The sequence below is a fragment of the Tachysurus vachellii genome, chromosome 3, assembly GCF_030014155.1.
Source record: "Tachysurus vachellii isolate PV-2020 chromosome 3, HZAU_Pvac_v1, whole genome shotgun sequence".
NCBI lineage: Eukaryota > Metazoa > Chordata > Actinopteri > Siluriformes > Bagridae > Tachysurus > Tachysurus vachellii.
The window spans coordinates 13,593,862-13,607,236 of NC_083462.1; the positions used below are offsets into that span (position 1 = coordinate 13,593,862).

General features: G+C 37.2%; 1 protein-coding gene across 2 annotated transcripts in view; it reads right to left on the bottom strand.

Moving 5' to 3' along the window:
* Nucleotides 1–10,968, bottom strand: part of clcn1a (chloride channel, voltage-sensitive 1a) — a 27,962-nt gene extending 16,994 nt beyond the window's left edge. For both annotated transcript variants that reach the window (XM_060865838.1, XM_060865837.1), the window contains exons 1-12: nucleotides 10,866–10,968; nucleotides 5,199–5,442; nucleotides 4,758–4,889; nucleotides 4,309–4,437; nucleotides 3,101–3,234; nucleotides 2,925–3,002; nucleotides 2,002–2,080; nucleotides 1,707–1,832; nucleotides 1,352–1,436; nucleotides 752–853; nucleotides 433–517; nucleotides 150–305 (exon numbers count right to left, since the gene is read on the bottom strand). In XM_060865838.1, the coding sequence (XP_060721821.1) occupies nucleotides 150–305; nucleotides 433–517; nucleotides 752–853; nucleotides 1,352–1,436; nucleotides 1,707–1,832; nucleotides 2,002–2,080; nucleotides 2,925–3,002; nucleotides 3,101–3,234; nucleotides 4,309–4,437; nucleotides 4,758–4,889; nucleotides 5,199–5,442; nucleotides 10,866–10,916 (1,401 nt within the window). In that variant the 5' untranslated portion in view covers nucleotides 10,917–10,968. The remainder of the gene's footprint in view (nucleotides 1–149; nucleotides 306–432; nucleotides 518–751; nucleotides 854–1,351; nucleotides 1,437–1,706; nucleotides 1,833–2,001; nucleotides 2,081–2,924; nucleotides 3,003–3,100; nucleotides 3,235–4,308; nucleotides 4,438–4,757; nucleotides 4,890–5,198; nucleotides 5,443–10,865) is intronic.
* Nucleotides 10,969–13,375: the final 2,407 nt, after the last annotated feature.

The window sequence follows — 13,375 nt, forward strand, 5'->3', positions numbered from 1 at the left end:
TCATCATCATCATCATCATCATCATCATCATCATCATAATGATAATAATGAAATATCTCTCAGCATTGTGTCTGCCAAGTTAATAAAGAGCAAAAATAAGGTTATGCTAAGATGCAATAAAATGTTAACAAATACATAAAGAACTTTACCTTCATGATAAAGAAGAGAATCAGTATGATAAATACACTGACATCCGGATGAAGCCAGGCAGAAGATCGTCCCAGACCAGGTGGAACAGAAGCACTCTTTATTTTAGTCCATGTGAAGTTATCAAACAGAGAGTTTATAGCTTCTCTGGGCATTAGCTGTATTAAAAGATAATTAAGACACAATTAACAGATTGAAAGTTGTCAGTTAAGAAAATTAAGCGATTGCAGACATTAGGTAGAACTGCAGAATAAAAACTGTGATGAAACGCTGTCTTTGTCTAACCTCTCCTGCCATGAACTGTCCAAAACCTGGAGGGAATGTCAGCGTCGCGATCACAAATGTAACAACAGCTGGAAAAATTAGACGGCTGTAGGAGGAAATAATGGTTTTATTGGGTTTTATTGTACACATTGTAAATAAGTAGCCTAGCTAGTCAGCTAAATGCAAAATGACCAATATAGGAAAACTATGTCACCGGATATAGAGTACACAATGCTTTATTTGGGTCTGATCTGTGGTCTTTATCTCACCTGAGATCTATAAAGCAACTATAGTCTATGTGTACAGCTCAGTGTGACCTTGATTTATATGTCTCTCTTACTGTTTGGTAAGAAACCGTGTAAGGGCGTTGGGTCTTCTCATGAACAGGACAACCTGCCGGTTCAAGTAGACGAAGAAAGCTCCAAGAAAGCCACAGAAAATGCTGTGTAGCAGAGCAACAGATACATCAGATCAAATTAAATCTAATTGTTTGTTCAAACTTAGAAGTCTTACAAGCGGGGAAAACACTTTCAAAATCGCTTTCTGTATTTCTGTGATTTTCAGATTTCACAAGTGGTGTGTTTAGAATACTTTCAAAAAATTAGTTCTGGGAAAAATAATAATCGATAAAAGGAAAGACTGGCATTTGTATTATTTGAATTGTTGGCATGAAGATACAGTAAGTGGTGTTAATGCCACACCAAAATGAATCCACTGACATGCGAGAAAAAACATCTTAATATCAGTAAATGTTATAAATAAGTCTGTAAATGTATACAACAGAACTGAGATTTTGAATAACCAAAACAGGGGTGTTATGGTGCACCAAAGTCATGTTGTGCTTTGGAGATAGTTCTGTGAGTTCTGTTTCACTACAGCAAACATAACTATAGGATTGTGCCCTCACCACGAACGGCACGCTCTTGCCCCACGCTCTCACCCAATGATGGCGAATGCTGGCAGCTCCTGCAGGTCAAAGGGGAAGTCCATGCGAAACTTGGTGCGGAACAGAGCAGTGATGGTGACTAGAAGACAGAAGAAGGTTTGGAAAAAACAAGAAGAGATTATTACATATAAAAATAGTTTTAAAAGCTAAATGGAAACAAGGCTGAAGTAAATATATATATATAGCACCCGGATATGATATGTGATCTGTAGTCACCTACTTCGTCTGTCAACAGTATTTATAGCCTAACATGACAAGGACTGCTAAGACTTCTCGCTAATGGCTTAAAATATATGAGCTTAAATCAGATTTTTTTTTTGACAATTAAAAAAATATATTAAAATCTCACCTGCATCTTTATTGAACACTGAAAGCACCCTGAATATGAAGGCACTAAATGTGGCAGCAAAGTATCCCCTCCAATAGTTCCTCACTGCAAAGAACGTTGATGTAACCTCGATGCTGAACAACACTCCTAGAGAAGGATAAAAAAAAGAGAAAAAAGAAAACGTGAAAGATATAAATAGAAAGAGGAATATGAATAGAAAGAGTTACAGTCCAATAGCTTGATATTGACATATGTACATAAAAATGACCAGCTATAAAGAAAACAAGAAATATATTAAGTAATTGCCTCATTTTACCTCCAAGTGGGGTGCCAAAACAGCAGCCTACCCCCACAGCACAACCGACGGTGAGAATATCTGTGTAGCAATATGGGCTCTAATGACACACAGGATCGGAAAGAAGAGGTGTGTGTAGATAATACAGAGGTGAGGAAAGCAGAGTGTATGTAGAAATAACCTATTATTTTATATTAAAACTTTGCAATGCACTTAAACCACAGTTACATTTCTACATATCAGCCTGGGTTTGGAATGAGCCCATATACACATCATATGCTATACAGCCAAAGGTTTGTAGACATCTGACCATCACATCCATGTGTTTCTTGAATATCTCATCCAGATTTATTCCCTCTTTACTGTTATAATTCACTCCACTCTTTCTCTTCTGTGAAGTCTTTCCACTAGATGTTGTTGTGTGTCTGTGTGGATTTGTGTTCATTCAGCTACAAGAGCATCAGTGAGATCAGACACTGATGATGTAAGAGTGAGGAGGTCTGGGGTTCAGTCTGTGTTCCAGTTCATCACAAAGGTGTTCAGTGGTGTTGAGTCAGAGTCAGGGCTCAGTGCAGGACACTCGAGTTCTTCACTCCAACCTTCACACACCATGTCTTCATGGAGCTCTGTGCTTTGTGTACAGGGACATTGACATGATGGAACAGGGTTTAAGACTCTTAGTTCCAGTGCAGGGAAAATTGTAACACTACAGAATATGAACACATTCTAGACAAATTGTGTGTTTCCAAACTTTGCGCCAACAGATTGAGGAAGAACCACATATGGGTTGATGATGGTCAGGGGTGCACAAACATTTGGCCATGTAGTGCATCTCTGTTAAAAACTGAATCCAAGTTTCCAAGTGAATCATTCTTTCAGCTCAGTAGATGTATTAATAGCACTTATTTGAACAGTAATTAAAGTCATTTCTGTTAACTTCTTACCCGATAGACCCCAAAGAAAAAGGCCATAATCCTGTTCAGCACAGCGGCACAAATGCTGGCTATGTGTACAAAAGGACCCTGAGTAACAGATAAAAGACATATGACAGGTATGTTACAGCCTATAATTTACATCCATTAACTTTACCCATGAAATTTGATATATTTGAGTGCTTTACCTCTTTGCCTACTGGCATTCCGCTTCCTAGTGCAGCAGTAAGTCCAACTGCTTTTGCTGCAAATGCTTTAAATGTAAGATACTCTTTCAACACAACTCCTCTAAGGATAGTTTTCATCTCAGGGATACCAGAACCTGAGAAAACAAAAAGATGATGAAGGAGAAGAAGGTGCATATGTAAACTGAGACGTGTGAAGACCAGAAAGAACAACTGAAGATACACAATGATGTAGAATTAAAACTTTCAGTTATTATCATCTATACTGAGCGATCAAAATGGATCAAAATCCCCTTTTTGACTCTATTCCTATTTGACTCTATTATCATAAGAAGAGTCTCCCAGTTTTGGAAGTTCAGACATGATACAGCGTCAGTTGTTAAGTGTTAAGGGCCTCGCTCAAGGGCCCAAACGTGGCAGCTTGGCAGTGCTAGGGCTCAAATGCCTGACCTTCCAATCAGTAACCAAGAGCCTTAATCATTTGAGCCACTATTTCCTATAATACATATAATTTGACCCACATGCTAATACGCTTGTGAAATAACATCAGGAATAAAAACGTGAATGTGGTGGATTGTTTCCTTGTCCAATCAAAGTACAAAAGAACAGACAACAGAAGAGTCAGTTTATTGTTTGTTTGTGTTTATTTGTATGAATGAAATGTCTACAGCTATCCTGTTGATCATGACTGGTATTCAGAGGTAATCCAGTAGGGTTTGGCTGACAAATGGCTGCCCACTGCTCCGGGCGTGTGTGTGTTCACTGCTGTGTGTGTGCCCTTTGGATGGGTTAAATGCAGAGAACAAATTCTGAGTATGGGTCACCATACTGACACGTATGTCACGTCATATCACGTCACGTCACAAAATACTTATAACGTAGAAATAAGAAATGTAGCTAGCTGACAGTCTTTAAATGTGTGGTACCCACAGAATTGTTATTATGTCATTCATGTCACTTCATGATGTTAGGCATAGCTCATCCCTAAGAGTTTCATCATTAAGGTATTGACATATATTAGATTTCAGCCTTTCTATGTAATAACTTTACCAGACATTCATCTCAGTTCTGGGCGCATGCAGCATGTGGTGATGTGATAGACTTTAAGGTTGCCCTTGAAGGAGCAACACAAGCAGTTAGAATGAAAAATCAACAATACAGCAGAAGGCATACACAGGTTAATGGCTCCAGGAACAGCAAAGAGTACACACCGATGGCCTGTGGAGCAACCAGGTTGCAGAAGAAGGAGGCAAACATGATGAGCGCCATTGGATAGGTGACCCAAACCAAGTACTGCAGCGGGATATTTCTTCTCAGCTTTCCATACATCCACTTGTAAGCTGAGTACGAGGGATTGTTGCAGCAATGGAGGAGAGAAGTGACAGAAGGAAAGGTGAAGAGTGAGGATAGTGGAAATGTTCAGGGAGATGGGCGATCATGTTTGAGAATTAGAAAGTGAAAACAGTTGAAAAAGGATGAAGAGAACAGAATAAGTACACAAAGAGAATGAAAAATGAAGACAAATAAAGCAACTAAAACATGATTTCTGACCCATGGACAACTCCAACTGACCAGCAGAGGAGATTAGAACCTAGTTTATTAGATGATGTTTTATTAACTAATACACAATAAAGATACAATCAAACAAATGCTATTGTACCTTGGAGGCTCTTGGCACTGGCGTAGTCCATGGTCCAACTGACTAACGCCATGGAGAGGCCCAGGAGCACTAGAAAGATCCAGTCTTCTCCCAATTTAGTTACTAGAAACTCCTGTACACGAGCCACACAGTCTGCATGAACAAGAGCATGGGATCAATGGCTCAAAAATGCTTACCCAGCCAGAGGTATATGCTGGGATATGCCAAAAGGCATACCAGTGCTAATTAAATTTGCTGAGTGTTCAGGTTGTTTACATTTCTTCATAGCAGCAAATGACTCCCACAGTCTATTTCGTTAAACATTACTCTATTACTGAGTATTTGTGTATGCATTTAATAAAAATGTATGGACACAAACACACAGACACACACACAACCTCCCTCACATCTGGACCATTAGCAGAGATTATTCATGTAAAGAAATAAAATTATAAATGCCACCTTTATACTTGGAGCAGGAGGGGTCTTTCTTCACGGAAGATGTGTGCCTATTTTCCGATTCTTTGCCATCATCTCCTGCATCTGGTTCCCCGTGGTGTCGGCTACAGTGTTTGTGACTCTGCCGATGGTGTCCATGATGATGGTGATGATGATGATGGTTTTTCTTTACCTGTTTCTCTGTCAGCAGGTGACCAGCCTCTCGTTGACAGGACCCTCCAGGGTGTTCACTGTACACCCCATACAGCTAGTCAGAAAAAGCAAATAAAATATTCTAATATTATACTCAACATAATAGTTCCATTGAGAATCCCATCACACCAGCCACACTTTCTTTAATATTAATTAATCCATTAAATCCAGCACTATAAAGAGTAAAGCACAATCACAGCATGCCTCAATCTTAACCTTTCATATTTTTAAACCTTGCTCAATAATTATATAAGTAAGAGTTTATTACCTTCTTATACGTTAATTGTACACATAATTTGTGTTAATTAATAAGAAATTATTCTAGAATACGTTCACAATTTCGGCAAAAGTATGTGGACACCTGAGTACCACACCCTCATGTGCTTGTTGAACATCTCACTCCAGATTTATTCCCTTAACTTTTATAAAGCTCTCAACTCTTCTCGTCTGTAAGGACTTTCCACTAGATGTTGTATTGTGACTGTGGGGATTTGTGTTCATTCAGCTACAAGAGTTACAGCTACACTGATGATGTAAGAGTGAGGAGGTCTGGGGTTCAGTCTGTGCTCCAGTTCATCACAAAGATTTTGGACCATTTTGGACCACTCACCATGTCTTCATGGAGCTCTGTGCTTTGTGTACAGGGACGCGGTCATGCTGGAACAGGGTTTGAGCCCTAAGCACCTAATTTAAATCATGTTGATTAAAGTTGGCATGGCAGATTATACTACACCCAATTACTGTGCGGTAAAACAATTTTATGCTTCATTAATCATTAGGATTCTTTCACAGTGTTTTAGGATAAATGTAAAAATTTCGTAGACACTTAATGTTACCAGACACACACTAGCTTCAGTAACAGGCTGCAGTTGATCCATTGTGCTGACAAGCTGTAAATCTATGACATTCTTAAGTAATAATAATAATAATATTAATGTTGAAAATACCTTCTATATACATTTGAATATACATATAGTTCCAAATGTAAATAGTACCCCTACTATATTGTGCTGTATATATGCTTAATATATACAGTATAAAGAATAAGAGTATGAACTGTATATATTTTTGGGGAATGTATTTCCATAATAATAAACCTTTAAGCAATTATTTGACTGTTTTTATGTTATTTTCTCTGATTAAACAATATATACATTAAACTGATGCAATTGCATAGCAATTTGTTTACATTTTTTAAAAAGAGTTAATATTTTATTAACTAAATTAGCATCAGATTGAGCTGTAATCTTGGCAGCCCCTAGATTTTGCTTTTAAATATTAAATATTTCAGTTTTTGATCATTTCAGTGACACATTGACCTTAAACTTGGACTAATCTTATTGTTTTCTCACTCATCAGTGGTGAATATGTTGAAATGATGTGGCTGATTTCATAAGATAAAGCCAAATACCATACATACATCACCATAGTACGGTGGCCGAGAACTGCAAAACAAATGAACAAATCTGAAAACACATTAACCAAAAACAAATTAACAAATCCGTAAACACATCAACAAATCCAAAAACACATTAACAAATCCGAAAACACATTAACAAATCTGAAAACAAATTAACAAATCTGAAAACACATTAACAAATCCGAAAACACATTAACCCGAAAACAAATTAACAAATCCAAAAACACATTAACCGAAAACAAATTAACAAATCTGAAAACAAATTAACAAATCCCTAAACACATTAACCGAAAACAAATTAACAAATCTGAAAAGAAATTAACAAATCCGAAAACACATTAACAAATCCGAAAACACATTAACAAATCTGAAAACAAATTAAAAAATCCGAAAACACATTAACCGAAAACACATTAACAAATCTGAAAACAAATTAACAAATCCGAAAACACATTAACCGAAAACAAATTAACAAATCCGAAAACACATTAACCGAAAACAAATTAACAAATCTGAAAACAAATTAACAAATCCGAAAACACATTAACAAATCCGGAAACACATTAACAAATCTGAAAACAAATTAGCAAATCCGAAAACACATTAACCGAAAACAAATTAACAAATCTGAAAACAAATGAACAAATGCGAAAACATATTAACCGAAAACACATTAACAAATCTGAAAACACATTAACAAATCTGAAAACAAATTAACAAATCCGAAAACACATTAACTGAAAACAAATTAACAAATCCGAAAACACATTAACAAATCCGAAAACACAACGACAAGTCAGACAACACGGAAACGGTAGGTATCGTTTTTGAATGGAAACTTACCGATCATTGGACAAGACACCTATCACTCAAGATATACAGGTATGGAATCTTATGTGTAATGTGTAAAGTTTAAACATAAGAAAATAACAGAATTAATCCACAGTAATCCATTCCATCCATCCATTCCAACTTTTCCTGGCGGGAGACTGTTGAACTTCATGTATACCTTGAGTGACAGGTGTCTTGTCCAATGATCGGTACGTGTTCCAATCACAAACTACAACAACCTCTTCTGGGTTGTCTGAATTGTCGTTGTGTTTTCGGATTTGTTAATGTGTTTTCGGATTTGTTAATGTGTTTTCGGATTTGTCAATTTATTTTCGGATTTGTTAATGTGTTTTTGGATTTGTTAATGTGTTTTCGGATTTATTCATTTGTTTTCGGATTTGTTAATGTGTTTTCGGATTTGTTAATGTGTTTTCGGATTTGTTAATATGTTTTCGGATTTGTTAATTTGTTTTTGGATTTGTTAATGTGTTTTTGGATTGTTAATTTGTTTTTGGATTTGTTAATGTGTTTTCGGATTTGTTAATGTGTTTTTGGATTTGTTAGTGTTTTCAGATTTGTTAATTTGTTTTTGGATTTGTTAATTTGTTTTTGGATTTGTTAATTTGTTTTTGGATTTGTTAATGTGTTTTCGGATTTGTTAATTTGTTTTTGGATTTGTTAACGTGTTTTCGGATTTGTTAATTTGTTTTGCACTTCTCGGCCACCGTACCATAGAGACACATACAGAGCATTAGCAAAGCACCTTTAAATCTTGTAGAATAATAGAGCATGTCTTTGACACACACTGTTTTATTTACACATTGTCTTTAACACAAAAGTCAAATTAAAAGTGTGAGGTATTGATTTTAAAGCAACTAACAAGATGTAAGATACCAACAACCTTAATGGTGACAGATACTTATGCCTTGATCATGAAAATGTTTATATAAATATTCATAACCATTTCACATAATATGTTTTTAATGCTTAAGTGCTTCTTTTGAATTGTAATTGGGCTGCTGAAGGATTCATCAACTATCTCAGTATCTCAGTATCTCCCTGCCTCATTACACATTTGTCTGGCTCCATTCCATTAGTCTATCCTATTACTTTTGCCGTTATCACAGTACATGTAATCCCTGTATACTTAATAGATCACCCCTCCTCTGTCTCCTACTCTGATCTGCCCCATACCTCCATATGGACAGTCCCTTTAAACACCCCCCCCCCACCTCATTGGACTGGAGTTACCCCTTTTCCCTCTCTTTCTGTAACACAACCCGCTAGGCTATTTTTAAACCGTGCAAGCCAACATTCACTTTCCCACCTTTCTCTTTCTATCTTTCTTTTATTTCTTATTCCTACAGCATGTTTTTTTCTTAATATATCATTAATCACAATTCACTGATTCATTTCATGTTTGCCCTCTAACTATCTGACTAAAATGTATAAATAACTTTGTTAATGTTCCATGACCTTACTCATACCATCACACAAAGTATCTGGAACTGGTATTCAAACACAGGACACACTGGAGACTCTATTACATGTCACTGCTGATGGCTATTTACTCCATGGACAACCAGGCACCTAAGCGGTCACCATATTATATTATGCATAGTCAAATGTTTTTTTTAAATAAAATGGACCTCTAAAAATAGATAGATTTAAATAGAAGATAGAAGTTGAAAATAGAAGTTGTTTTCCATGGCGATGATCATGTTTGTCCATGTATTCCAGCATTTTGCCCACCTATTCCAACCTACTGCCTATTGCCGGTGGTTATTGCCACCTATAACTGGTGGTAAATATCCTACGAAATCTCAGATAAAGATCAAGGCAACACATCTGAGTGTACCTCTGCCTCCACGGTGTTCAACACCTGAGTTCTTGTCCTTAGCAATCAAATGCAAGCAAACCTTTGAAGTTGCGCTATAAGAAGATGATCGGCTGAATACACAGGCACAGAAAAAAGATATTGAGACCTACATTTCCTTTACTTTTTACTTTTCTTTAAAATGTGCTATCTCTCTTACATTAGTGGGCAATTCACACAGGACCCACATGGTAAACTTATACCACTTCAAAATCTCTCTCTCTCTCTCTTTCTCTCTCTCTCTCTCTCACGCTCTCACTCTCTCACTCTCTCTCTTTCGCTCTCTCTCTCTCTCTTTCGCTCTCTCTCTCTCTTTCGCTCTCTCTCTCTCTTTCGCTCTCTCTCTTTCACTCTCTCTTTTGCTCTCTCTTTCACTCTCTCTCTCTCTTTCACGCTCTCTCTCTTTTGCTCTCTCTCTCCCTTTCGCTCTCTCTCTCTCTCTTTCGCTCTCTCTCTTTTGCTCTCTCTCTCTTTCGCTTTCTCTCTCTCTCTTTCACATTCTCTCTCTCGCTCTCTCTCTCTTTTGCTCTCTCTCTCCCTTTCGCGCTCTCTCTCTCTCACACACTTTCTCTCTCTCTTTCCCTCTCTCAATTCAATTTAATTTAAATGAGCTTCATTAGCATGCCTGTGTTATATGACAATGTTACCAATGCTAATATTATAGGTATAGATTATTACACATTCATGTAATATTTAAGTCACATTTAATAAAAATGAAATGAAAATAAATAAATACTCTCTCTCTCTCTCTCTCTCTCTCTCTCTCTCTCTCTCTCTCTATCAGAACAGACCCAGATGTTCTCAGATACTCAGAGCCAAGTTCATCACCCTTGTGACTGAGTGATCGGGTTTACCCACCACACAACAGCATAAGTTTATATTTGTCTCCACATATAAAGTAACACGCTGGTGTAGACTCAAGCATTTTGCAGCTAGATACAGTAGAATAATTTCAAACGTTTGAAATGCACCAATGTGAAAACAAATTACAAATTGAATAGAAAAACTAATTGAATAGAAAGGTAAGTAATGAGGGTGCTCACAGAGCAATTTAGATGAACTCAAAAAGAGACAGACAAAAAGTTTACTCAACACAGTCACATGTTGATAAAGTCAGGGCTAAGCTCAACACGCTTTGCACTCACTTGCTTATTAAAGATCTCAGTGCAGCTACAGAAATATATCCTCATACAGATCTTTATTATGTAACATCAAAACTATGAGCGTGAAAAAAAAAAAATAATGCAAGCAAACCACACAGCAAACCACCATGTAAGAAAGGCTGGTTAAAGTGTAAGAGGATGAAGGAGATAGAGAATAAGCAAACAGAGTGAAAGAAGTCGGGACAAACCAGGGTCTGTTGGTAACTCAGAGCCTTCCTTTGCGATGCATCTGCGGCCATTGACACACTGTCACTGACCCAAAAATAAACCGTGCGTCTGTCTCAGCATTCCCACTCTGGACTGGTGCAGTCTGAGCGAGAGTGAGTGCACTTTTACACAGACACTGTCACATGTGTACACACACCCTGCACATAGCCATCAAACTCCCAAATAAACACCTTCTCAAATTGTGCAATGCAGCAGTGTGTACTGAGTATGTGCATATAAGAAAGACCTTATGATAGGACTCAGACATTATTCAGCTTTGAGATACCACCTCAAATACATGGTTTTAGTGGGTCTAAATGGGTCTAATAGTGGCCCAGATAGTTGCCCTTACCTAAACTGATGACCTGTTAATTTTACACTCCATTTCTGAAAATCTTGGAAGAAACTACTTTCATATATTTCTGTAAAGCTGCTTTGTGATAATGTTTGTTGTCCATTGTTAAAAGTGCTATACTTGTAATAAATAAATAAATAAATAAATAGAATTAAACTACATGAAAGTTGTAAGAAAAACTTTGGTAACAATCCAAATCTTTCTATTAACTATGTACATGTATAACAGGATGAGCAATTGATGTGAAGTATCATACTTGAGGGTTTTTTAAGACTCATGCCATGTGGAAAGAATCTGTTTATGTTGTTAGTTTGCAGTAATTAGCAGACCATTTTTGCTGAAAGAGAAGCAGTGAAAAGAGGGAGGGAAGGGATATTAGGGGTTGCCGATTATTTATGCTTATACTAAAAGAAGAACAATCCTTTGAGGGGTAGGAGCTTGCAACCTTTATTGTATTTTATTGCAGATCACAATATTAGGGTTTGAATACCTTTAATTTGATCTCTATCACACTGGTGGTGTGCGGAATGACTTGGTTAATAAACTGTGATCCAGTCAGCTTTGCAGATTTTATGTTTGTTGCTAAAAAGAAGACATGCATAGACCTGCCTTCAGATATGAATGGTACTTGATTTACTGTGTGATGCCAGGCTCCAATCACCACCTCCAGAAAGGCATGAATGTAACTTCAGCACCACGGCCAGCACCGACATGGGCACGTAGACAGCCACCATAACAATAACAAATGCACGTGTTGCTGAGGCGGAGTTGGTTTCATGACTTGAGGGTAATCAACTCATTGTCTGCCTGTCTGCCCCATGAAAGGTTGTATGCTACTATGCAGTATATCTCCCTTTCTCAGTCTCTCTTCCTTTCATAAAGTTCTATGCAGATGATTAACCTATATCCTGAAACTGAATCTGTGGCCGGCTCATGCATATAGCACAAGAGAGCAGATCCACAACATAGTCCAATCCAGGTGGGTCTTCCTTCAGGTTCTCCATTGTGTTGACAAGTGTTGACACTTCCACACCAAGATGACATCATCAATGGGTGACAGTATAAAGTTGGACAGAAGCCAGTGCCAGCAGTCTTTAATTACTGAGGCTCACTCGGTTGCTTGTGTGGTTGTTCACATGAATATTCCATGTTTTGTTTGTAATGATTCTGGTTTGAACTTTGCTTATACTGACTATAATTCGTTCCTTTTTTGCTTCAGCTGCCAAAATTTATATATACTCACTTTGTATGTGTTTGTAAATAGTGCTGTATTTCCCCAGTAATAAGTGTCTGCCACTTATGTTGACAGAAGGTATTTGTCTCTGTTTGTGTTTTTATTCAGGAAGTTTAGTTTCTTTTTTAGTAGGTGATTTAGTCCCTAAAACCAGGGACTGGTTCACCAACAACAAACATGAGAGATACATAGAGCAACAACACAAACAGCGCAATTTACCATTACTTGCTCTATCTAGGAATAGCCATATCTGCACCCTTATCTAAAACTAGAAGATTTTTAGACTATAGTTAGCACCTGAATCTATGTAAGTGACATAAATAAAAAGACATCTATCAATGATTTTTTTAGGAAACATTGTACTCCCCTTTATGCCAGGTACCAATGGAGAACCTATAACATTTGATTAAAGCATATTATAATAGACCAGATGTTCTATTTCACAACTCAAACTTTAACTGCATTCAGAATCCCCTGGATAATGTATGCCACAAGGTCATGATGTAACAACACAGTTTAGGAAGGCTTGCTGTTAAACCTGCAAGTTAACCCTGAGAGTAAGGAAGTTGACTTCAAGGTAGAACAGAAATGCATACATACTGAAGTAGTATGCCATTAAAGAACATCCATAAGAAGATAAGACATAAGACACTCCTCATTAAGTTCCATTTCACCGTAGGGTTTGGGCCTTCAGCCTAGCTATGGTGAGGACATCCATTCTGTTCTTTTTCACCGTAACATATGAACAATTTAACAAGTAGCCCTGTTCAGACCAATTACTTATTTAGAACAAATACTGGACAATCACAGGGTATGTGATGTAACCAAGATGCAAGGTCAATGAATTAGGTGACATTGTCAAACACTCCAGAGTTATTTGACCTATGCTCAAATGTTCAAGG